Source organism: Panthera uncia (assembly GCF_023721935.1).
Source record: "Panthera uncia isolate 11264 chromosome E2 unlocalized genomic scaffold, Puncia_PCG_1.0 HiC_scaffold_20, whole genome shotgun sequence".
NCBI lineage: Eukaryota > Metazoa > Chordata > Mammalia > Carnivora > Felidae > Panthera > Panthera uncia.
In genome coordinates this window covers 13,261,491-13,288,990 of record NW_026057589.1, presented here as the reverse complement: position 1 = coordinate 13,288,990, position 27,500 = coordinate 13,261,491, and the positions used below count along the sequence as shown (strand labels likewise).

The window sequence follows — 27,500 nt, the reverse complement described above, 5'->3', positions numbered from 1 at the left end:
TCACTGTAGTTCAAAATCAAAGCATTCTGTGGCAGAGGATGAGATTAATGATTGGCTTTGCCCAGATCATAGCATAAATTAACTGGTAGAATAAGAATTTGAATTAACAAGTTCATAGTCTTACCCGGTCAGTTGCTTTCCTCGCTATTATGCAAAAAGAAAGCTTAAATATGAAAAAACCCTGAATTTTGTCATGAGTAGAAACTGTAGCCTTAAGCCATTACATAGATGGAAGATACTTTTGTCTGATCTCTTTTGGTCGCAATTAATGATGTAAGCTAGAGCTACTTAAATTCTAAGGCAAGGGTGATTAGTCATCTTTGGAAGAAGAATGTTTATTTTATTTATTTATTTTTATTTCTGATGTTTTTAGAGAAGATAGATAATTATATTAATTAAGGTATTAGTGAAATAGGGAAAAGGTTGAAAAGAAAATTTACATTTATAGGATTTTTTTGTGTTTGCTTGCTTTTAATTGAGGCACTACCCCCAAGAGGGCAGGAGAACAAAATAAAACCAGAAAAACTTAGGAATTTTTAGTGGCCCCAAAGTGAACTAATAAGAGATTGTTTTAAACCAGAGAAGTCAGTTCGAGCCCCGCGTCGGGCTCTGGGCTGATGGCTCGGAGCCTGGAGCCTGTTTCCGATTCTGTGTCTCCCTCTCTCTCTGCCCCTCCCCCGTTCATGCTCTGTCTCTCTCTGTCCCCAAAATAAATTAAAAACATTGAAAAAAAAAAAATTTAAACCAGAGAAGTCAATTTCCTATTCTTATGCACTGTTTCTTCATCTGGAAGCAGGGACAATTTTAGTAACCAGTTGAATAAATTATCTTGGTAAGTCGTGTATATTGAGGTCATTTATATAGTGGCAGACCTTTTGGAAAGGAGGTATTAATGCATTCACTTTTCTTTTGAAACTTCATTAACTTGCTCTTAGGCCAAAATTATTCCATATTATTTTATGTTTTAAAACATGTATTTGTTAATTAAAAAAAAATTTTTTTAATGTTTCTTTATTGAGAGACAGAGTGTGAGTGGGGGAGGGGCAGAGGGAGACACAGAATGTGAAGCAGGCTCCAGGCTCTGACCTGTAGCACAGAGCCTGACGTGGGGCTCAGACTCACAAACCGCCAGATCATGACCTGAGCTGAAGTCAGATGCCACCCAGGCATGCCTGTTTGTTCTTTCTTTCTTTTAAGATTTTATTTTTAAGCAATGTCTACACACACGTGGGTAGATCAAGATCACCCAGCCCCAAGATCAAGAGTTGCACACTCCACTGACAGACCCAGCCAGGTGCCTCTGTGTATTTGTCAATCTGAGATAAAGTTTTAAAAATAAAGTTATAGCCAATGGTTTTTAGTACATTACTTAATTAGTACTTAATGTGCTTCTTGAATTCCTTAGGTTAATGGCATAACTAGGTAACAACATTTATAACGTTGTAAGATTTTTTTTTTTTTAATGTTTATTCATTTTTGAGAGACTGAGAGCACATGAGTGGGGAAGGGATAGAGGGAGGGAGGCACAGAATCTGAAGCAGGCTCCAGGCTCTGAGTTGTCAGCACAGAGCCCGGCGCGGGGCTTGAATGCACGAACTGTGAGATCATGACCTGAGCCGAAGTCGGACGCTCAACCGACTGAGCCACCCAGGCGCCCCAAGTGTTGTAAGATTCTTAACCAGACAAATGACTCAGAGTAGACATATACTAGTGTACAACACCGTTTACATCTGAAGTGTATATTTTAAATGTCAGAATGTTTCATTTTGTGGATTTTATTTATAGTATGTATTACAGAGAAGGTAAGTCTCATTTAAATTTATTTATTTATTTATTTATTTATTTATTTATTTATTTATGAGAGGGAGAGCACATGCATGTGTAGGAGAGGGGCAGGGAGAGACAGAGACAGAGACAGAGAGAGAGAGAGAGAGAGAGAATGAGAATATGAATCCCAAGCAGGCTCCAGGTCCAGCTCAGAGCCCGACTGGGGGCTGGATCTCACAAACCGTGAGATCATGACCTGAGCTGAATCAAGAGTCACACACCTCACCAACTGAGCCATCCAGGCGCCCCAGTTCCTCTCATTTAAATCTTAAAACTTTTGGGGTGCCTGGGTGGCTCAGTCGGTTAAGCGTCCGACTTCAGCTTAGGTCACAATCTCGCGGTCCGCGAGTTCAAGCCCCGCGTCGGGCTCTGGGCTGATGGCTCAGAGCCTGGAGCTTGCTTCCGATTCTTTGTCTCGCTCTCTCTCTGCCCCTCCCCCGTTCATGCTCTGTCTCTCTCTGTCTCAAAAATAAATAAACGTTAAAAAAAAAATGTTTTTTTTTAAATAAAAAAAATAAATCTTAAAACTTTTGGGGCGCCTGGGTGGCTCAGTCGGTGAGGCGTGTGACTCTTGATTAGGCTTCAGGTCATGATCTCACAGTTTGTGAGATCCAGCCCGCAGTTGGGCTCTGAGCTGGACCTGGAACCTGCTTGGGATTCTCTCTCTCTCCCTCTCTCTCTGCCCCTATCATGCTCACTCCCTTTCTCTCTCAAAATCAATAAATAAACATTACAAAAAAATAAATGCTTGAAGGTTTTTTTCTTGCATACTAAGTAAATAAAAATAAATAACATGGAGAATCTAAGTAGCAGGTTAAAAAAATTCTTCTTGGCACCAGAATCAAGACTTTTAGTGAGAGCAGTCCAAGATTGACTTTCTGCTATCCATCCCACCCTGGTTTATTTTTCTTTTTTTTTTTATCCACAAATTTTTCCAACTAAAATGTGTTTTGGTTTGGCGGGGAATCTATCTGTCTATCTATATGGATGTATATGTATATGTTTTGGGTTATTAGATATCACCTCTTGCTTCTGAGTAGGTATATTTTCCCTGATACAGAGAGCCTTTCCCCAGACAAATTCTGTATTGTGGATTATTTAGTAAGATTTCAGTTAGGAAAATGTTTGCGTGCTTTTTGTAGCTCACTTATGTTGTTTATAAGGTCTGTCCTTTTTCTCTGGTCCATGAGGCATTTCATTTGTATCACATGTTAGCCTTTAAAATATTGTCTTTGAAATACCAAACTTTACTCCAGTCATCGATTCTTATCTTCTCTATTTCTTGTGTAGACTAAAGATCTAAAGACCTTTAATCTAAGCCCCGTATTTTTTAAAGTTTATTTATTTATTTTGAGGGAGACAGACAGACAGACAAAGCAAGGGGTAGGGGCAGAGAGAATGGAAGAGAGAAGATCCCAAATAGGCTCTGCGCTCAGTGCGGAGTCTTATGAAGGTTTCAGTCCCATGAACTGTGAAATCATATGGGGCTCGATCCCACAAAATGAAATTAGGACCTGAGCTGAAATCAAGAGTTGGACACTTAACTGACTGAGCCACCTAGGCGCCCCCAGAGCCCCATATTTTAGACATTAGATTTCCCATACTCTTCGGAAGAATAATAAGTGTGATGATCAAAGTTTTAAAGATACTGTTGTAAGATCTGAGTGTATTTGAAAGAATTATGGTATAGTCCTAGACCTTGTTTGCACTGTTTTATATTTATTACCTGTTTATAGGTGGCTGTCAAGTGATTTGAAATAACACAGACAGATGCATGACATTTATACTGAATTATCAAAGTCAATGATCTTGCCTATTAAACTGACCACAAGTAGTATTTACTTGCACAGAAGGAGTCCACTTGAGTTTGGTGTGAGGAGAGAAGTGCATTGAATGCCAATGGTAGGCTAAAAACATTTCCCAAGTAAAATTTAGAAAAGTGATTTTACTTGAGTAATAGCCTTAGTTTGTTTGCACATTTAAAAAGAACTGCATCTGAACAGTTGGATTTAAATACAAAGGCTGTTTGGAGCCTTAAAATATATGAGTGAACAAAACCAAAACTGTTTAAACCTCTCATGTTTACGTAGAAGCAACCTAAATGAAGTTCAAAATAGGCATCACATCTGGATTTGTATATGGGTATTAGATTGAGAGATAAGGGTGGAGGCAGGCAGAAATTCCATACACACATAATTGTGCTAAGCAACTTGATAAAGTCACTTAAAGATTGTTCTTTCCATTGGCATAAGATTATTCTACCATAATTTCCTAAGTTAATTTATTCCTTTACTCCAGTTTATCCTAATGTAATTTGGATAATTACATTAATAAATAGTTACATAAATAATGTAGCTATTAATTATCACTTTTGTAATTGAACTATATGTGTGTGTGTGTGTGTGTGTGTGTGTGTGTGTGTGTGTGTGTAAGTAACTTATTGTCAAATTCGTTTCCATACAACACCCAGTGCTCATCCCAACAGGTGCCCTCCTCAATGCCCATCACCCACTTTCCCTTCTCCCCCACCCCTGTCAACCCTCAGTTTGTTGTCAGTACTTAAGAGTCTCTTATGGTTTGCCTTCTTCCCTGTCTGTAACTTTTTTCCCCCCCTTCCCCTCCCCCCTGGTCTTCTGCTGAATTTCTCAGGATCCACATATGAGTGAAAACATATGATATCTTGTCTTTCTCTGCCTGACTTACTTCTTTTTTTTTTTTTAATATATTTTTTTTAACGTTTATTTATTTTTGAGACAGAGAGAGGCAGAGCATGAACGGGGGAGGGTCAGAGAGAGAGGGAGACACAGAATCGAAAGCAGGCTCCAGGCTCTGGGCCATCATCAGCCCAGAGCCCGACGCGGGGCTCGAACTCACGGACCGTGAGATCGTGACCTGAGCCGAAGTCGGATGCTCAACCGACTGAGCCACCCAGGCGCCCCTGCCTGACTTATTTCACTTAGCATACCACTCTCCAGTTCTGTCCACGTTGCTACAAATGGCCCGATTTCATTCTTATTGCCAAGTAGTATTCCATATTGTGTGTGTGTGTACACACACACACACACACACACACACACACACATATCACATCTTCTTTATCCATTTGTCAGTTGATGGACATTTAGGCTCTTCCCATAATTTGGCTATTGTTGAAAGTGCTGCTATAAACATTGGGGTACAAGTGCCCCTATGCATCAGCACTCCTGTATCCCCCTTGGGTGAATTCCTAGCAGTGCTATTGCTGGGTCATAGTGAGGACCCTTCACACTGTTTTCCAGAGCGGCTGCACCAGTTTGCATTCCCACCAACAGTGCAAGAGGGTTCCCGTTTCTCCACATCCTTGCCAGCATCTGTAGTCTCCTGATTTGTTCATTTTGGCCACTATCTTTTATTCATTTTTTTAAAAAATTTTTTTTAACATTTATTTATTTTTGAGACAGAGCATGAACGGTGGGGGGGGGGGGGTGGCAGAGAGAGAGGGAGACACAGAATCGGAAGCAGGCTCCAGGCTCTGAGCCATCAGCCCAGAGTCTGATGCGGGGCTTGAACTCATGGACCGTGAGATCGTGACCTGAGCTGAAGTCGGACGCTCAACCGACTGAGCCACCCAGGCGCCCCTCTTTTATTCATTTTTTGAGAGAGTGTGGGTGGGGGAGGGGTAGAGAGAGAGGGAGACAGGGAATCCGAAGCAGGCTCTAGGCTCTGAACTGACAACACAGCCTGACGCGGGGCTTGAACTCACGGACCGTGAGATCATGACCTGAGCTGAAGTCAGACGCTTAGCCAGCTGAGCCACCCAGGCGCCCCTGTAATTGAACTGTTAAAACTGAAGTTGCCTTCCTCTAGCTAAGAATCTATAGATCTACAAACTTAATCCTGAAGTTGAGGCTTAAAAGAAAACCTCTTTTTACTTACTTTTTTCCTTATTTCTGAGATTGATTTATTGCTGTGTTTTGGAGTTAGGGCAGTACAAAATTAATAATCTTCTAGAAGTATACTATAATAATATTATAGATAATATTTATTGTATGCTTATTGTGAGTACTCATAGGTGCTTTATGTGCTTTGCCTAATTTATTCCTGCATATGTAATAAATACTCATCCCCATTTATAGATAAGGAAATTTAGGCTTACAAGAGTTAAATAATTAGTCCAGCTAGTACTTGGAAGAACCTAAATTTGATCCTAGTTCTCGCAAGTCTATGCTGTATAACCAGTGGTGTAGACTATATAGTAATGAGTGCTTAGAAATACCTGGGAGCATCTTTAGTTTCCATTATTTGAGGTGAATGTTCTTTACCCGGAAAGTAATGCGTACTTGAACCATCGACATACTTTATAAAGTATTTAAAAATAGTAAATCTAAAAGCATCTGGAACTGTTCTACCTTTGTCCTTTCACCTTCTCCCAGTGAACTACTCCTTTTCTATACTTTCACTATTCCCTTTCTGTAACGGTATTTTCCCTTCCTCAGAAAGGTAGTATTGGTTTATGGAATCATAGTAGATATGCAACTAGTTGGAGTCAGAATGTCTCACTTTTTATGTAGTTTTCCACCAATTCCAACTGAAGTGTTGAGAGTTATGATCTATTTAAGTCATACAATGAGCATTGGCTCAGTTGGAGTACCATTAAAGGATCCTCCTGGTCTTTTGTTCTTTGCATTTTGATTTCAAAATCCATTAATTTTATAATAGAAAAATATCACTTTAAAAGGCAAAGATATGGTTTGGAGATTGTGGATAATTCTTGTAAAATATTGCATGTTTATTGTTTACATTAATCTATCAATATTTCCCAAAGTAAGTATTTAATTTACATCACTTCAGCATTTGATATAGTGGTGATTATTGATGTATACTTGGTAGTATCTTGTTCTATCAACTGTAGATTGATGTTATCTAAAGAAAAACGTGGGAAACTTGAGAAGATTTCATTAGATTATTCATGTTACTGATGTTTATAAACCTCAGAAGATTCAGTTTTTAAAATATATCAATTGAGGTTTTTCCAATTCAGCCCCAAAGTCCTTCTTTGAGCTAGGTATTGAAGGATCAGTTGGTATGGACCCCAATATACTTTGCTGAATTACGCCAATCTGTTAATAAAGCAAACCTGAATTTATTAGTACTTATACTACAGATAGGAGGATACCACCTTGACAGGAAGAAGTCAAAATTGGGATATTTAAATGCCTTTGAGATCTGACATCAAACGGTTTCAAAGGGTCTTTTAAAGAAGGGAACTGATTGTGATTGGACAAAATTTGCAATACAATAATTTAGAATTGGTGGACACTTCGAGTTAGAGGTCTTAAAGCAATTCTTCTTAATGTTTTTTTTTTTTTAAATTAATTTATTTATTTTGAGAGAGAGAGAAAGAGAATGACCTGAGGGGCAGAGAGAGAGGAGACAGAGGATCCAAAGCAGGCTCCAAGCCGAAGACAGCAGAGAGCCCAACGTGGGACTCGCACTCATGAATTCTGAGATCATGACCTGAACTGAAGGCGGGTGCTTAACCAACTGAGCCACCCAGGCACCCCTAAAGCAGTTCTTAATGCATAAATATGTTAGATAAGGAAGTCATTTGCTCAGATGAGAAGATTCTTGTCTCTGGTAAATTGATCTATTAGGAATTCCCTGAATCAAATGGTGAAGTTACTGATTTGCACTCTGTCTTTCTTGGGCAAAGATTCCCTGAAACAACAACTATGTCATGTTTAACATAGGTGGTCTACAGTCTTACGTTAACAGAATTGGTCTTGGTTATCTGTCCCCTCTTATCCTTCTTCAGCCCAGACTGAAAAATGGAACATTATCATCTGGGGATATGATCAATCTGGATGTAGACCACTGTTTTAAAGAATTGTGGTTGCATATCTAGTTTCAGGTAGTAGTCATTTCATCCACTACATATATCAACTTTTCCTGTTTGTATTGTAGGATGATCATTTGTTTGTTGTATCATCTGATCCATCATTTAAGACTGGAGATGATGCGTTTGAACACTGCACTTCAAACAGGAGAGAGATTATGATCAGAGTTTGCAGTCCATTTCTAAGCCAGGAGCCTAGAGTGCCCAAATTAAAACAAGAGAACACATCTCATCCACAGTCCAAAGAGATTTTGTCCATAATCCAAAGAGCCTGTACATCTACATGTGGGGCTATCAGCCAGATTACTTAATTTCATAATTTCTTTGATTGTCTAGTTCCCATTTCAATCTGTGAACCATAACATATAAGATTTCCCTAACTTTGGGGGCGCCTGGGTGGCTCAGTCGGTTGAGCGTCCGACTTCGGCTCAGGTCATGATCTCGCAGTCTGTGAGTTCGAGCCCCGCATCGGGCTCTGTGCTGGCAGCTCAGAGCCTGGAGCCTGCTTTCGATTCTGTGTCTCCCTCTCTCTCTGCCCCTCCCCTGCTCATGCTCTGTCTCTCTCTGTCAAAAATAAATAAACATTAAAAAAAAAAATTAAAAAAAAAAAAAGATTTCCCTAACTTTGTCAGTTATCAAGTGTGTTTGAAGAAGTTTGAGGGTAGAATGAAACAGTCCAGAATTCTTGTTGAGTAGTTAAGTCTTCAGATTTCAAATTGAGGCCCACTTCTTTATTTTACTGGTATTTTATGGTAAATACTCATAACATAAAATTTACCATTTTAAAGCATACAATTCACCACACAGGCCCACATTTTCTCTTTCTTGAGGGAAGTTATCTGGTCTCATTTTTTTTGGAGAAAGAAGGGGACTGGTGGACCAGAATGGACCCTGACTCACCATCAGTTTACCAAGCTAAACCTGTCCAGTTTGCTGGCAGTAACCAATAGGCTTTTGTACCACAAATTAGGATCAGTCATTAGGGTCTACCCAATGATCAGTTCTTGACCAGAATATTCCTATAGGATTGCCAAAATTTAAGGTATAGTGTTGCCATTCAAAAGAAGTTAGATGCCAGGTAGGAGACTATAAAGTGGAGATATCTCAAGTAGATAAAGGGCTAGATTTGATAGGGAATCAGAAGAGTTACTTACAGAGTAAAAGGCCTATAAATATGAGACAGGTATTAAATACACACCATCTTTTTCATGTGACAGTTTGGTTATAGACTAGCTCCTGAAAATAATCATTAAGTGTTGTTTCAGTGGAGGCTGAAACCTCTTTCCTAGGTGTGACATGACAGGAGGTTTTAAATTTGGGGTTTTAGAATGGAGGTTTAAGAAGTAAAGGAAAAGGTGGAGTTTTCCCTTGAGTTTGGGTTTTTGTGTTGTGGTGCTGGCTTTGCTTTTTGATTTTTGAAGGAATATATATATTTTTTTACAGCCGTGTTTTCAAATCTCAAAACAATGCTCAAGTATGCTAGGCTTTCCCAGTTCAGTTTTCACACAGATTGAGTTTTCTTATGTACTTAATAGCATTTATATGGAACCTTAAGGTTTTCATTCAGCCGTCAATTGATTCAGTGACATTGAGCAAACACCATCCCCATTTTGGACTTAAGTGGAGGGGCAGAGTGGTACAGGGGTGGTTAGGGAAGTGGTTTGGGACTACCTCAGTTGTGTTGAGTCTGTGGTGCCTTAGATAGTCATGAGGAGTAAGGAGGAGGTCCCAAAAGTTTGAAAATTTCTTGGACAAATTGTCTCTAAATTACGCTTTTAATTCTCTGACCTTCTGATGATTCTCTAAGCTTCAGGACATAATATCTTTTAAAGCTTTTGATCAGAATTATTTGCAGCAATGTCTGTAGGTTCTGATAGCTATATTTGTCGTTATCTTTAACTGTATTCAATTTTTTTTTTTTTTTACATTTCTCTGTTACATTTATCTTTCTCCGTATCTACTGTTGTTCAGTGGTGATTATTTTTCCTTACATAGTTTCTTGATGTGACTCCCTTTCCAGGAGACACTATTTGTATAAAACTATTTGCTGCTTCTCTGACACTTTTTGAGTCCATTTAAGCATCTATTGATGCCAAGGTACCAGGTACCCTTCTTCCCCCGTTTCAGCTTAGCATTTCCCAGTATTCAGATGGCCTTTATCTCTCTCATCTAACCTAAGATTTGTCCCCCTGAGGCTCCTGCTTCAAAGCTTACACATGCTTCCGAATTCTGCAGTTGCTCTGTTATTCAGATGGAAGGCTAGTCCCTGAATCAAAGCTGTTCTCTTCAGAAGCACCAGTCATAGCGGGACCTGGGTGGCTCAGTCGGTTAAGTGTCTGACTTTGGCTCAGGTCATGACCTCACGGTTCGTGAGTTGGGGTACCACATTGGATTCTCTGCTGTCAGCACAGAGCCTGCTTTGGATCCTCTGTCCTCCTTTCTCTGCCCCTTCCCCCTGGCTTCTCTCTCTCTCTGTCTCTCAAAATAAATAAATAAACTTAAAAAGAAGAAGCAGCAGCACCAATCATTTGCGCTGGGTTATACAGAAAGGGTTCTGCACGTTCTGGCAGCTCTGTGCTCTTTGCCTCTCTTTAGGCCAGTTAAAGTAAGTAGTGCACTAACCCCTGGTCAGTATGGAAGAGATGTGGTATTTTTAGATACTTGAGTATGGTTCATGAGAAATTATATTTCATTTTGGGACTTTTTTTGCATCTTGTAATTTTATATGCCTTTTTTGTTTTTATCTTCTCACAATTACAGAAGTAACATAGTCGGATTGGAGGTACTGAGCTGCATTGACAGAATCAGTCCAGATTTACTGGCCGTAATCCCTAATAGTATTGTCACATGCCTGGAAAACTTCTCTCTCTTTTCGTTTCCCACTTTGCATTTGGCTCAGTAGCTTCTGCTTTGACAAATTTGGACCTGTATATTCAGCTGTTCCAAATCAACTGAGATGGCAAATTAAATAAAACATATAAAGGATGCCATATAAAAATTGATCTTTTGTTCCTTATTCATACTATGTCCTTCAGAGAATTTTGTTTTCACTTCTCATTCTCAAACTCCCACATAGAAGCGCCTGGGTGGCTCAGCTGGTTGAGCGTCCGATTCTTGATTTCAACTCAGGTCATGATCCCAGGGTTGTGGGATCAAGCCCCACATCGGGCTCCGCACTGAGCACAGAGCCTGCTTGAGATCCCCCTGTCAACTCACGCCCTCTTCCCACCTCCCTGTGCATTCATGCATGCTCTCTCTTTCTCTCTGTCTCCCCCCTAAATAAAATGGAAAAATAAATAAATACATACATACATACATACATACATACATACATTTCTCACCTAAAAGTTGAGCATACGGACACAACTAAACCATAAAGTGGTTAATATGCTTTTCTTAGAACTACTACTCTAGGACTCTTAAGAGGACCAGATTGCTACTTGCCATGTTCTAGAAAGTGTGGATTTCCCATATTTCCCTGCCCCAACCATCCCCTTTGAAATACACACTGAAAGAGAAAGAAAATAGAAAAATATGGACTGCAAAGAGTGTATCGTCGGATTCCCTTAGGTGCCTTACCTATGATGTATTCCATATATTTTCACAAGTGTCTCTGTTTGTCTTTTTTGTTTATTTTTGAGAGAGAGAGAGAGAGAGAGAGAACAAGCAGGGGCGGGGCAAAGAGAGAGGGACAGAGGATCCTAAACTGGCTCCATGCTGACAGTAGGAAGCTGGATATGGGACTTGAATTCACAAACCATGAGATCATGACCTGAGCTGACGTCTGAAGCTTAACCGACTGAGCCATGCAGGTGCCCCACTGTGACTTCTTTCTGTTATCCTACCCATAGTGGGTAAGGGGGACTTTCTTCATTCTTTAAAGTATCAGGCCCTCTTCCCACCCCAGACTCCACTTTTTGTATAATGGTTAGGTGTAGACTCATGTTTTATCTTCCCTACCACACTAATTGATTTACTTGAAAGCCAACATCTATAATCTGTGTCTCATACCCTTTTTGAAAACAAATCTCCCACTGGACCTTTATAGTAAATTCATTCTGAAAAGTTGGTTGAATGTTAAAGAATCACACAAAAGCACAACTCTTTAGTGAATCAGTAAAGCATTGTTGGAGGGCACAAAGCCTATGCTAGTCACTGTCCTTTTGGAAAAACAATACTTAGCAGCAATCCCTGGGTACAAATAAGAAAAGTTAATTCTCATTGGCCAGAATAATGTACTGAAAAGAACTTGGTTATGAATCTGACAGAAGATTAAAATTCAGTTTACACTTGCTCACGGAAAGTTCACCAAGACTAGAAAACTGACTTTAATTATTACCAACTGTATTATATTGAGTTTGCTTTTTTTTTTTTGGTGGGCAGGAGGCAGGTGGATTGGGTCATGTTAATAAATGAATTGTTCATATGATTGGCACTTTACTGGGTTCTTAATGAACAAACTCCCAGAAGAAGAATCTCCTTACTATTGTAGGAGACTGTTTCTAATCACAGGGAGACATCAGGTTGTTGCCCAGCCTTCAGATTTGTGCAAGGCTATAAAAGCACTGATACTGTTGACATTTTTTCTTTGTTTTCTCCCAGGTGATTAATAAACAGCGTCTATTATCACTTAATTTAGTACTAGGTGTGATCTGGTGGGTAGTTCAACTTCAGTCTAACTGTAGAATGTTCCAAATTTTCGACACAGTCCAGCTCCCAAGCATTTCTATTTCAGAAACTGGGACAACTTCCAAGTAAGTTTTGTGAATCCTTCAGTTTCTCCTGCCAGACTCATTAACTCAGCCTGTTCACCTTGGGGAAATCAGAGTTCAGACTTGTACTTTCTGTAAAAACCATCCTTTTAAGTGAATGTGATGGTTGATTTAATTGACAATATTCAGACTCAGGCTTTTCAGTAGTTTATTCTGAAACCTGTTGTGCTTTGGCCAGCAGAGAATGATTAAGATGAAGCACTGGGAAACTGTAGTCATAATATGCAGATTACCCACATTAAAAGACATGGAAATCAATAAATACTTCTATTTCTATTTTCCACATCTCACATCTTATAGCCTCCTACAGCTGCAAAGAATCTCAACCATCTTAGACCACTGTTTCTTAATTTTTTGGTGCCTTATGGCTCTTTGTGAGATTTATTATGACAGCTATGAATTCTCAGAAAAATATACTTCCGCACAAAAGTTTGTATTCAGTTTCAAGAGAGTCTCACCCCTAAAGTCAGTTCATGATCCTAGGTGAAGAAATCCCTGTTCTGTCCTCAGGGGTCTGGAGAAGTTAAGTGACACACCAAAATCACACAGCTTCTATAGCTGAATATTTTCATGAATCCGTTGTCTTTTTTTTTGTCATTGTATCCCTTTAGTTAAAACCCATTTTGAAATCACAGAGCTTAGAGGAAGGACAAGTAGTTTTAAGCCTTAAAGTCAACTACATCATCTTTTGCTTACCCAACAAGGAGACTGGAGTACAGTAATACCCAAAACATTTAAATCATTGATTTAGAAAGGCCAAGTGAACTAAGCAAAGTTTTTTTTATAACTTGCTGTAGTTACTATAGGGCTACTCTGGATTCATAGTTGGTCTAATTACTCCAGCCTTTACTTACCTGTGCTTCCTGCATGTAAATTAATCATGTGGCTGTCAGATCATTCTAGAGTACTTGTTCTGTTTATTCATGCTGTCTGCCTTTCTTTTTCTTGCACCTCCTGAAGATCCTCCACCCCATCCCCCACCGGTCATTGTGCTCAACCTGACCTTATGGAGCCTTTTTTGGGAGGCATCACACTGAAAGCATCACAGTGAGCATTAGTTGCCATTTATTAGCATTATTTAAATTCCTGTTGTGCTGTCTCCTAGAAGTGTACTTTGATCACATTACTCAGTTTTTCTGGATTTTGAGATCTTCATCTGTAAAATTGGACACAAAACCATTTATCTTGCAGTCCATCATGTCAGAAATGAATTTGACATCTAGCTCAGTTAAGTGACAGTTTTACCTTTTCCTGCTATCCATGACATTCTTTATTGGAGTCAGGCCGATGTCTCCAAGCACTCAGTGCTTATCTCCTTTATGGTGTTATTGCCACATTGTTCATTCAGCATTATTTGAGCTCTTTGTTTCAGTCACTGCCGTGTTGGGTTGAGGGGATGTGTCACACTCTCCTTTTCTCTTTCCTCTGTTCATAAATTTTTTTTATCGATATTAATATATGTAATTTCAGCAGTCTCTTCTACAATGTTTGGTCATTAAATTAACAGCTATTTATGAGGCTTTTCATAAATTTTTCTCCTCCCAGATCCATTGCCAAGAGGACAATTAATTTATTTTCCATGAGGAAACACTCGATGTAAGAGACACTTATTTCTTCTTTTGTTTTTAATGTTTATTTATTTTTGTCAGAGTGCCCATGTGAGAGTGCATGTACAAGTTGGGGAGGGGCAAAGAGACAGAGAATCCCAAGCAGGCTTCACACTGTCAAGGGCAGAGCCTGACGCAGGGCTCGAACTTGTAACAAAGAGATAGTGACCTGAACCGAAATTAAGAGTCTGATGCTTAACCCACTGAGCCACCGCAACACCCCAGAGACACTTCTTTTGAAGTCCACCGTTCTGTCTCTAGAATGATGGAGAGCAGCTAATAATATAACAAAGCTCACCGTCTCATTTGATAGTTCCACAGGCTAGGAGCCTGCTCTTTGCCTCTGATTTAATGGGGAGAGAGTGAGGATAGGACTCCTAAACTGGTTACAAGGAAGATTTCAGTTCTTAATCCTCTATTTTGATCATGTTCTTCTTTATCATTTGAAAAAATTACTACATATACCACAATATTTTATAGTTACTTATAAAATATTCTTTTTTTTTTAATTTTTAAAATTTTATTTTTGAGAGAGAGAGATAGAGCACGAACGGGGAAGGGGCAGAGAGAGAGGGAGACACAGAATCCGAAGCAGGCTCCAGGCTCTGAGCTGTCGGCACAGAGCCTGACATGGAACTCGAACCCACGAACCGCAAAATCATGACCTTAGCTGAAGTTGGATGCTTAACTGACTGAACCACCCAGGTGCCCCTTAAGTATTCTAATATATGCATTATAAAACCTTAAAATGTAAATTAAAAGATGATTTTTTTTTTAATTTTTTTTCAACGTTTTTTATTTATTTTTGGGACAGAGAGAGACAGAGCATGAACAGGGGAGGGGCAGAGAGAGAGGGAGACACAGAATCGGAAACAGGCTCCAGGCTCCGAGCCATCAGCCCAGAGCCTGACACGGGGCTCGAACTCACGGACCGCGAGATCGTGACCTGGCTGAAGTCGGACGCTTAACCGACTGCGCCACCCAGGCGCCCCAAGATGATTTTTTTTTAAGAAGAGGTTCTCTGGGCGCCTGATTGGCTAAGTCGATTGGGCACCTGACTCTTGATTTCAGCTCAGATCACGGTCTCGCAGGTTCATGGGTTTGAGCCCTGCGTGGGGCTCTGCACTGACAGCATGGAGCCTGCTTCGGTTCCTCAGTCTCTTTCTCTCTCTGCCCCTCTCTCACTTGCTCTCTCTCTCAAAAATAAATAAAACATTAAAAAAGTAAAGAGAGATTCTCTTATTTTCTTCTTGAGCTCTAGGGGATCATCTACCCTGCGTACTCCATGGAAATCATTCCTTTGTCTCATCTTTCAGGCCTAGCCCAAGTCCCAGTTCTTGCTTAATTGCATGACTTCACCATTTTATCTCTTCAACTGGATTGTAAACCACCTGAGGTTAGAGACAGTGTCTTATCTTTCTTCTGTATCCCACAACAATCCCTCACACAATTTTGGGTCCATCATAATTATCCAGTATTTACTTGTTGCTTCATTTCTTGGGATAATTTCAGAGTATTATGTCATTGATAACAAAGTAAACAAAAAATCCTCAGCCTTATTCTACCTTAGTAATTCTGGGTTTTATTCTCTATGCGATTCATCTTCTTAGGTTAAAGGTAATCAAGCCTATCTGCATTTATAGTTTTGCAGAAGTAGGTACATACTATGTCTGATGAAGTGATTTGATTGGGACATCATGGGAGTGGTACAGTCTGAGAATCAAACCTGCATCCGCACCCACATCTGTTTTTGGTCCCTGATACTTTTGCCTTTTAGAGTCTTATCAAATGGCCGTGCTAAACCATAGCATTTTCTTTTTACACTTCCTCTGGAGTCACTTTGTGCTGGCATTCATGTTCCCACTGTTTGGGTATACTACTTTATTTTTTATATTTTGCAGATAGGTCTCTGTTCACTTCCTCTGAACCATCTCTATGACCTTTGATTCTACAGATCCTTTTAAATTTCTGAAATTATTTGCAATTATACATAGAAAATCTTCATAGCTGTTTAGTTCTGTTAGTCTCAATGGCCTAACATCATAACCTGGTTCTTTTTTTTTTTTTTTTTTTTTAATGTTTATTTTTGAGAGAGAGAGAGACAGAGCATGAGTGGAGGAGGGGCAGAGAGAGAGAGAGAGAGACAGACAGACAGAATCTGAAGCAGGCTCCAGGCTTTAAGCTGTTAACATAGAGCCCCATGTGGGGCCTGAACTCAAGGACTGAGAGATCATGACCTAAGCCAGAGTCGGGTGCTCAACTGACTGAGCCACCCATGCGCCCAAATCATAACCTGGTTCTTATAGCATTCCTATGTTGTCATCTTCTCTTTCTTGGAAGAGATACTAAATCTAAAAAGAAAAAAAAATAAGTTTATTGCCTATTGCAAATTAAGATGACAAAAGAGACGAAAACGAAACACTGGGCTCCAAATGTGCAGTTCATTTGTGTCTCCGTGGCTCACGTGTTTCTTTCATAAAAGGCTATAAGTACTCTGTATTTACTAACATAATTCACTAAATTAGATTGTAGCTATTATCAATTGTGGCTTAATGGATTTCAGATTTTTATTATTCCATTTGCTTGATAGGTATATTATTCATTTTTTTTCTTCATAACAATCTCCCTCAATTTCAAGTTCTCATAATGACAGATACTTACTTTTCTTGCCCATGGCTCTGCAAGTCATTTAGGATGGCTCTGCTCTGGGCTATAGGTAGGGTTTAAGTCTGCTGCACATGTCTCTTTTCCTTGTACTAGCAGCTGCCTGGACGTGTTCTTCTCTTGGGAAATGGCAGGAGTGTGAGAGTGAAAAGCACATTTAAAACTTCTATTGGGGCGCTTGGGTGGCTCAGTCGGTTAAGCGTCTGACTTTGGCTCAGGTCATGATCTCCTAGTTCCTGAGTTTGAGCCCCGCTTGCCAGCGGGCTCTGTGCTGACATCTCAGAGCCTGGAGCCTGTTTTGGATTCTGTCTCTATCACTCTGCCCCTCCCTTGCTCATGCTCTCTTTCTCTCTCTCTCTCACTCAAAAAATGAATAAACATTTTAAAAAGTAAATAAAATCTCTTCTATTGTGTCTATTTAAAATCCCATTGGCTAAAGCAAGTCAATAGTAGCCTAGCCTTATATCAGTGGAGCAGGGTGTATACTCATTGCGCAGCAGGAGGCTGTGCAGAGTTACAGAGCAAATGTTGTGGGTATCAGATGCTATTAAAGAGGAGTAAAAAACTAGGGGAAATAATCCAGTCTACCAATGTAGGGAAGCAAGCCATTAAAACTGTCAATTTGCTCGTATAGGTCCTGTGAACTGTAAACATAACACTTTTTCCATGAGCAACTTGCATATTATTTAAATAAATTATTTTGAAAATGCTCCAATGCTCTGGATTTCTTTCAAGAATTCTCCTTTTTTAGGGGCGCCTGGGTGGCTCAGTCGGTTGAGCGTCCGACTTCGGCTCAGGTCATGATCTCACGGTCCGTGGGTTTGAGCCCCGCGTCAGGCTGTGTGCTGACAGCTCAGAGCCTGGAGCCTGTTTCAGATTCTGTGTCTCCCTCTTTCTCTGACCCTCCCCTGTTCATGCTCTCTCTCTCTGTCTCAAAAATAAATAAACGTTAAAATTTTTTTTTTTTTTTTTTTAAGAATGCTCCTTTTTTAAAGTAAGCTGCGCGCTCAACATGGGGCATGAACTCACAACCCCTGAGATAAAGAGTCATATGCTTTACTAACTGAGCCAGCCGGCTGGCCCCCCTCAAGAATGCCCCTTTAATCCAAAGTTATTGTGTAGTAGAAATGAATACTAGTTGAAATGATAGTGTTACTAATTGGCTTTGTGCTTTGTTTGAGAAAGAGCAAGAATTGCTGATTGATTGGAAAATATTTAAGGGATAGATTAAAACAGGATAATCAGGCAGAAAGCTGCCTAAACAAAATAAAGCTTTCTTGCTAATAATAAACTGTTAAGAGATGTAAGACAAGCACTTGGGATTGAAGTGGAGGGAGCAGAGTTAAGCTAGTTTCAGTCATAGTATAGAGGCTGATTTCTGAGACTAGAAAGCCCCCCCAAAAAGGCATTACCTGTTTTTATGTAGACAAGTGGGGGAACAGTCCAAAGATGGTATGTTGTAATTTTATGATTACCTAGGAATCTAATTAAAGTCACTTTTCCTTTTGTGTGTGTGTGTGTCTATTGATTTTGAGAGAGAGTGTATATACGTGGAGATGAGGGTCAGAGAGAGAGGGAGATAGAGACCCCCAAGCAGGCTCTGCGCTGACAGCACACCTCGGGGCTCAGTCCCGGTGAGATCATGACCTAAGCCAAAATCAAGAGTCGTACGCTTAACCGACTGAGCTACCCAGGCACACCTAATTAAAGTCAGTTATCATATTTTATGAATAAGTACAAAAACAAGTTTTTATATTAGTGTCAATGCCTATTAAATTCTACAGTGGAATTAGTAGTTCCCTAGAAAACTTTTTCTTTCTGAAGTGATTGATGCTAGTTGTGGCTGCTTGACTTGTTAATATTTACTATTTATTGCCTTATCTCTATCCGTGAATAGAGAGAATCTTTTTATTTTGAAAATGGCATCTTTTAGGACCTGCTTTGGTGATATTTCATAGAAGGTGCACAGAATTCCCTTCCTTTGAACAGTTTGGAATGCTATGGAAACTCAAATGAAATGGTATTGTCTTACAATTGTATCTTTTTTAAAGGCACGAACAAGGAAACTAAATATGTGTATTGCCGTTATGTAACATTAAGCATAACCTAGCTTACTTTTTAAATTATGGAATAGAAAGTTCATTTTACTTCTGGTACATGTACCTGGCTTTGCAGAGCACATATAGTCATGGGACTATATATATAATTTCTATTTTTTAAAAAACTTTCTATTTTAAATGATATACTTGCAAGATTATAGGCTCCTAAGAAGTTACATAGAGGTCCTATGTACCCATGACCTCACTTCACCTAGTGGTGGCATAAGACTAGTTTTTAAATCATTTGATGGACCTTCTTTGTCCTCTTTAAAAATTTTTTTCTTAATATGTATTTATTTTTGAGAGAGAGACAGAGACAGAGACAGACAGTGATCGGGGTAGGGGAGCAGAGAGAGGGAATCACAGAATCAGAAGCATGCTCCAGGCTCTGAGTTGTCAGCACAGAGCCTGATGCGGGGCTCAAACTCACAAACTGCAAAGTCATGACCTGATCCACAGTTGGATGCTTAACCGACTGAACCACCCAGGTGCCCCTGCCCTCTTTAATAAGTCTGTTTTGTTTTGTGTTGTTTTTTTAAGATATCTAACTTTAGAAAGGACACCTGTATTGTGCCTGATTTTCTTTAGCTTTCAGAATTATGAAGTGTTCTGTAAGGATCCTGATGTCCCTATAGCTTTGTTTCTTTAGTACTTTATTCTCCCCTGTCCCTATTTTCAGATCAAACCATTGATTACGAAGAGGTTATGTCTCATCTCCTTTTCTGGTATATTTCTCCCCAGCTATCTAAAAGATATATAAGCCCCATTTTCCTTCTTAAATTGAAGAAGCATATTCAGTTAAATATTCACATTTCTTGTTTTGAGTTTATTTTGGTGGTGTTTGAAAACTTGAGTTGTTTTTTTTTTAACATTGTCTTTTTCTTCCCCCTTTTAGCCTGAAAATGAGATTTCTTCAGACTGCAATCATGTAAGTATGGATTTTCCAGAGTTCACTGTATATGCTTTATATGTGTGACAGGTTCAGGATGCTTTTCCTGTTATTCTGAGAAATATTATGTCTTCTTAGATTGCCTCCATCTTAACCACGATGATCGGCCTTATTTAAGGATCATGGTAAATCTGCAAATACCCTTCCATTCTAGAAACCAGCAGGTTTTGTCAAATAATATTTACGTACTTAAGTTTAAATTTTACTTCAGTTATAGCTACCATATGAAAATAATTGTTTCTCTGCTTATCAAGTTTACAACTTTAGAATTCCATATTTTAAAGTTGTTTTATTCAGTCATAATACAGTCACATACTATGTACCGTACACTGTGATAGAAACTACAGGCACCTGCAAGTGAACACCTTGAAGACAGAGGCCTGTATTAGAGTTAGCGGAAAGAAAAGTGAATTTTGCTCAGGGGGGATTGATGTCAGGAAAGACTTAAAAGTGGAAATGAGACTTGAGTTGGGTCTTAAAAGAGGAGTGAGTAGTCCTATATCTGACAGTGCTGGAAGATATCACTGTCACAGTGTAGAAGGCAGTTTGGAGGGCAGATGTAAGAGCAGAGAAGCAGGCTAGCTGCTTAGATTGACTGCTTATTCTAAAGAATGTGTAGATAGGTCAGAGATTCAAAGTAAAAATAAAACCACAGGAGTACTAGAAGAAAACATGAACACGAGGAAGGTGTTTTAAAACATGACAGAACATTAAGAACTATATTTGTAAAAAAAGATTGGTAAATTTGATTGCATTAAACAAACTCAAAAGATTTTATTTTTCCTTCAAAAATGTTAGGTATATTATGAAAAAGTATTTGCAACACCGATAAAAAGGCCTATATTCTTTAATAGAAAGCGCTGTTAATAGACACAGGCAACAGATATTTATATACTATTCACAGGTAAAGAAAAAGATGTCCAGTAAATAATGAAAAAGTTGATTCTCTCTTATAGTTAAAAGTGTGAAAATTAAAAGACAAATGAGTGCATTGTTTTCACCCATCTGATTAGCAAATATAAAAAAATTAATAAGTACACAGTATTGATGGGAATATGGGGATTTAAGCTCTCTAGCCCACTAATCAGCAAACTGCTACCCATTGGCCAAATCCAAACCACTGTTACACATAAAGTTTTATGGGAATGCTCCCACGCACATTCAGTTACATATACTGTCTTTGGTTGCCTTCCACGCCATAATGGAAAGGTTGAGTAGTTTCTACAAAGACTTTAGGTCCCTTGAAGTATAAAAGAAAAAGTGGCTAAATACCTCTCTAGCCTATGGATAGGACTATAAATATGAAAAACTTCTTTATAAAGCAGTCAACTTAAAACGTGTATATTCTTTGGCCTAGCATTTTTACTTCGAAGAATTTGTGTATAGTTACACTTAAAAGAATGGATTCAGATGTGTCTATAAGATAGTATTTGTTGTGGCATTATTTATAAAGCATAAGATTGGGAATAAAATATCTGCCATAGGGGAAATCCCAGAAAGCAGCTTATCTGTGCCCTAGAACCCCAAAAGGTTTTGGGGGTTAGGACGGATTTGACACTACTGAATAGGGGCCAAATAGTATACAGAAAACAGGAGAATTGACGTCCTTATAAAAAGAGAAGATTAGGACATAGACACAGAGGGAAGACCATGTGAAGATACAAAAAGATGATGGCCATCTACAAGCCAAGGAGAGAAGTCTCAGAAGAAATCAGTACTGCCAACACCTTGATCTCAGACCTCCAGACTCCAGAGTTGTGAGAAAATAAATCACTGTTGTTTAAGACACCAAGTCTGTGGTATTTTGATGGCAGTACTAGCAAAGTAATCCACTTTTGGGTCAGAATAGGATGCATTATAATTTTTCCCATTAAAGTTAATGGAACAAATTTTAAAAATTAAACAACTTTCCACCTAATAGGGAGTTCTGGAATGAGTTAGTGTTGTCAAGCAAGAGATAAGATTAGTTATGAACAGTTTTTAGGCCAATGCATTTGAAAATGTTTACCCAGTGGGCAAATTCCTAAAAAAACAAACTTAACCAAAACTAACACAGGAAGAAGTAGAAAATCTGAGTAACCTGTATTTACTTTAAAAAAATGAATCTGGAGGTAAAAATCTTCCCATAAAGAAAACTCCAGGACCAGATGGATTTATTGTTTTGTTTTTGTTTTGTGTTTTTAAATAAACATTTAAGGAAAAAATAATACCAGTCAGTAATTAGAGATTACAATCACACCTGTCAGAATGGCTGTTATCAAAAAGACTACAAATACCAAGTGCTGGTGAGGATGTGGAGCAAAGGGAATCCCCATGCACTGTTGGGGGGAATGTAAATTGGTGCAGTCACTATGGAAAATAGCATAGAGCTCCTCAAAAAATTAAAAATAGAGCTACCATACGATCCAGAAATTCACTTTTGGGTGTTTATTCCAAGAAAATGAAAACACTGACTTGAAAAGATACGTGTACCTTCATGTTCATTACGGCATTACAGTAGCCAAGACATGGAAACAACTTAAGTGTCCATTGATGGATGAATGAATAAAGAAAATGTGATATATATACAGTGGACTATTATTCAGCTATAAAAAAGTATGAAATCTTGCCATTTGTGACAACATGGTGGGACCTTTGAAAGGCATTATGCTGAAGTGAGATAATGCTAAACATTATGGGTTTTTTTGTTGTGGTTTTTTTTTTTTTTAACGTTATGTTAAAGTGAAACCCAGTGAGCTCTGCTGAGTGCCTGGCGAGGCCTCCTGTCCCTGCCTCTTCTTTCCTGCTGGAGGTGGGGATCAGGCCAGGCAGGCTAGTTGTGGGTGTTTGGGACAGGAGCTGTCTTTTAAATTTTTATATTGTTGGGGTGCCTGGGTGGCTCAGTCAGTTAAGCATCCAGCTTTGGCTAGGGTCATGATCTCACGGTTTGTGGGTTTGAGCCCCATGTTGGGCTCTGTGCTGACAGCTCAGAGCCTGGATCTTGCTTGGGGTTCTGTGTCTCCTCTCTCTGCTCCTCCCCCGCTCGTGCGCTATCTCTGTCTCAAATATTAAATTTTTTCTTAAATTTTATATTGTTGTTTTTATTATTTGTAATTTGAACCCAGGGACTTGCACAGTTGTCGTCTTCCACCCAGAGGAGGAAGACCCTGGCGCTGCCTTCCCTCTTGTTGGCGGGGAGTTGGGGGACCTGGCACCTCAGCAGCCACCAAGACTGAGAGTCCATCCTGGCCTGGGCCAGAGCCGGGGAACTGGTACCCCCCCAAACCCACCTGGACTCTGTGACCTCTGGGAGCCAAGCCGGCTCCTGTGTCAGCCCTCAGGGTCTCGCTTTCCAGACCCTGCCCCACAAGGCCTACTGGCCTCTGGACTGTTCCTGCAGGAGCCCCACCCTCCCCCAAGGGCTGTCTGCAAAGGCCTGTAGCCCCAGTAGTGCCCTGACCCCTTCTCCTCCACCCTTGGGCAGGGATAGAGTAAATGTTTGTATGGATTTCTTTTTAAAAAAGAACAAAAACAAAAACACTGGATGCTCCCTCTTCTGTGCTGAATCTAAATAAATTTAAAAATTAAATAAACTAAGCTCATAGTTACAGAGAACAGATTGGTGGTGGTTAGGGGAGTGGGACAAAGGATGAGAGAAATGAGTGAACTGTTTTTTGGTGGTTCAGTTTGTTTTTCTTTTTAATTTAAGTGACTTTTAAAATAGAAATTATGCCATAAGATAAAATACAACATAACTATTGGATGGATAAATTTGAGATAAGCCATTTAAAAAAAAAAAAAGGAAAAAGGAAGGGTACCTGCCTGGCTCAGTTGGAAGAGCATGCGACTCTTGATCTCCAAATTCGTGAGTTCGAGCCCCACATTGAGTGTAGAGATTACTTAGATACATAAATCTTTAAAAAAGGAAAAAAAAGAAAAATGGGTAAGATAGTTGAACATCCATTTCCTAAAGATGATGGTTGAATGACCTATAAATACATGAAAAGGTACTCAACCTCATTAGTAATCAGGGAAATGGAAATTAAAACCTCAGTGATTCACCATTAGATAAATTGCCAGAATTGTAAAGACGGATGGTATCAGTACCAAGGATTGATGTGACTATGGAATAAGGAAATTTTCATGCATCGATAGTGATAATGTAAATTAGTATAACTACTTTTTTTTTTTTTTTAATTTTTTTTTTTCAACGTTTTTTATTTATTTTTGGGACAGAGAGAGACATAGCATGAACGGGGGAGGGGCAGAGAGAGAGAGGGAGACACAGAATCGGAAACAGGCTCCAGGCTCCGAGCCATCAGCCCAGAGCCTGACGCGGGGCTCGAACTCACGGACCGCGAGATCGTGACCTGGCTGAAGTCGGACGCTCAACCGACTGCGCCACCCAGGCGCCCCTAGTATAACTACTTTTGAAGCTGCTTAGCATTTACGTACTAAAGCTGAACATAAGCATAATACATGATACAACCATTTCACTTCCAGATATTTATTAACTCAACAGGAATGTTTGTGTGTCATTTCAAGAATGTTTATAGCAGCTTATTTTAATAGTCCTGTGAGTGAAAGGTTAATAAAACCCTTTCCCTTTCCTCGTGAGAATTTGAATTCTACTCACTATGTAACTCAGATCTCTGGTGGTCTGGTAGTAGTAAAATACTGACTAAGCTTTAAGGCAGTATAGGTCATGATGAAAATGATCCTAAATGGTACATTCTGTTTGGACCCGAAAGAACTGTAAGTGAATTGTAATTACTCGGTAGGGGTGCCGTACTTGGGGCTTCCCTGAAGCGGTGACTCATACCTGAGTGTGTCCCTTGCAGAGACCCTGAAAACTTTGCCCAGAGGGTTGTTATAAGAGATAGTGGTTCCCACGGGGCATGAGTCTTCTAAGCCAAGGCTCCTCCCTGTGCCCATTGCGAGTCTTTTCTTCTCACACCTGAGCTGTTAATCTGGAGAGAACACACAGATGACTAAGCAGACTGCCGCCAGGGTTTCCCTGGCGCAATTGATGACAGTGTGTGGTTCCTGTCTGGTTCCTGTCCTGTCACCTGTGTTCTCTGGTGACAGTGTGTGGTTCCTGTCTTTTATCTAGCCTACTCCTTTCCACAGAACTCCACGCTCCAACTGCTGACTTCACATTTTTACTCTGCCTCATAGTCCTTTCTAGAACCAAACTCTCTACTTTTCCAGTTAGAGATTGGGGATTAATTGGTAACGACCATGGAGAAAAATAGGCCCATGAAATAAATGACTGTTAACTCTGTGACAGACTATAAGTGGAAGGAATGAAATAATAATGTTCTATATAGCTCAGCATGTATACTTTTGTATAGCATCACTAATGTAAATACTCACCATCTGACATTATGATTTAACTATACTGGGAGAATTGGGATCAGGAAGAAGTATATAGAAGTTCATTCTTTGTCTTTTACCATATAAAGTTTTATAGAATATTACAGAATATCTAAAACTAACAAATCAAGAAATAGCAGTTAATTAGGTAGTTTAAAATTGTAGAGGTACTTTCTGTAAAAAAAAAAAAAAATCAGCAAAAGGAATTTGAAATATTTGTCTCTGGGGAGTTGGTAGGACTTCAGAAAAGGACTTGTCCGGAAACTGCTTGTTTTGATTTTTTAACTACTTATTCAACTAAACAAGATGTAAAAGTTGTAAGATGAATGGAAGAGGAAGTGGATAAAATGAGCTATACTTTTCAAGGAGCTTGGCTGTGAAGGAAGCTTTTTGCTTCACCCTCCATACCCAAAACTTGTCATTATCCCAAATACCTCAGATACATCGCATCTTCTCCCAGCCAGCAGTACATGGCTTTTAACTGGTCTGCTAACCTCCCGTCGTCTTGCCCTTCTCTGCACTGTGACCAGAGTTAAGCTTTTGAGTTCTCTGGTTAAAATTGTTGATTAGCTTCCCATTTCTAGTAAGGTAAAATACGCATTCTTTCATGTGAGCTCTAATACACAGTGTGATCTGACCCCTGCCTGCCACCTGCCAGCCCCAGCTTTCATCCCTCAACTGCAGCCGTTCTGAACTGTGGATGTCCCCAGAAGTTATTATTGCGCTCTCTGTGCTCTCTAGCTTTGTACTCCTAGAACCCCAATCTCCCACCTGACAAAATTCCTTCTTATTCTTGGGGATCAAGCCCAGTATAACTTGGTCTTTGCTTCCCACACCTGCCCTTCCTCCACATTCACTGAGCTGTATTCTTCCTTTGTATTCCCATAATATCTTCTGCATGCATCTGGTATCAGATTTATCACTATATATATGTGTGTATATATATATATATATATATATATATATATATATATATATAATTATTTTCTTCTCAGTCTGACTCTTTCAAATCTTTTGGCTCCTGTGGTTGAGCTCCTTGAATGCCGAGACGGTGGCTTTTTTCCTTCATTCTTCTCAATTTTGTCACCTAGCTGGATTCCAGATTATAGCAGTTACTCAATATGTGTCTGGGTGAGGGAGATGGGTATGTAGATGAATTAAAAGTGAACATCTTATGTTTAAGAAAGTTGAAGCTGAAATGCATTCTGCTAACTGATAGCACTTATTGTCAGTTGCACTTATTTTTCTTAGTTGATTATAACCACTCAGGAGAGGACATTTGTCAAGTATGGTATGAGTAATCCACTGTCAGTAATGAAGTGTGCAATGTGTGTTTTCTAGAGGAAAAGATACTGGTGGCTTCGTGTGCTAAATTCCCTTTCTACTTAGAGTAATAATCATTACTAGGTCATGTTAAAAATAAAAGAGCAGGGGGTGCCTGGGTGGTTCAGTTGGTTAAATGACTCTTGATTTTGGCTCAGGTCCTTATCTCACGATTCGTGGGTTCATGCCCCAAGGAGGGCTCTGTGCTGACAGGGTGGAACCTGCTTGAGATTCTCTCCATCCCACCCCCCCATCTCTCTCTGCCCCTCCCCCCTCAAATAAATAAACTTTTTTTTCTAAATGTTTGTTTCTTTTTGAAAGAGAGAGCACGAGTAAGGGAGGGGCAGAGAGAGGGGGGGGTGGGGACAGAGGATCCAAAAGTGGGTTTCGTGCTGACAGTAGCAAGTCCCTTGTGGGGATTGAACTCAATCTCATTGAACCATGAGATCATGATGTAAGCCAGAGTCATGCTCAACTGACAGAGCCACCCAGGTGCCCCAATAAATAAACTTTAAAATATAAAAGAGCAGGAAATAGATTAATGGTTTCCAAAGAATGGGAGCAGGAAGGATGAGGAGTGACAAAGTGAGTGTAGGGTTTCTGTTTGGGGTGATGAGCGTGTCCTAGAATTAGAAAATGGTGATGTTGTACCACCTCTGAATACACTGAAAACCACTGAATTGTACACTTTAAAGTGGTGGCTTTTATAGTATGTGAATTCTTTCTCAAAGTAAAAGAAAGAAAAATAAAGGATGAGGGGTGCCAAATTAAAAGTTAAAGACATTTCAGAAGATCTAAGTGATTATTTAAATGGCTTTGACAAAAAATCAGTTTCTAGCCCATCATAGGACATCTGAGTTTGCATAAAAGTAAGGAAGCAATCTGTGGTTTGTATTTTATAATTTTTCTGTCATTTCTTGCTGTTTACTCTAAATCCTTGAGCTATCAGACAGCTTTGCTTGCTTGCTTGCTTGCTTGTTCTTTCCTTCCTTCCTTCCTTCCTTCCTTCCTTCCTTCCTTCCTTCCTTC

At 39.5% G+C, this 27,500-nt stretch overlaps 1 protein-coding gene across 2 annotated transcripts in view; it reads left to right on the top strand.

Moving 5' to 3' along the window:
• Window positions 1–27,500, top strand: part of GLG1 (golgi glycoprotein 1) — a 149,761-nt gene that overhangs the window by 69,466 nt on the left and 52,795 nt on the right. For both annotated transcript variants that reach the window (XM_049622652.1, XM_049622654.1), the window contains exon 2: window positions 19,740–19,772. In XM_049622652.1, coding sequence (XP_049478609.1) covers window positions 19,740–19,772 — 33 coding nt within the window. The remainder of the gene's footprint in view (window positions 1–19,739; window positions 19,773–27,500) is intronic.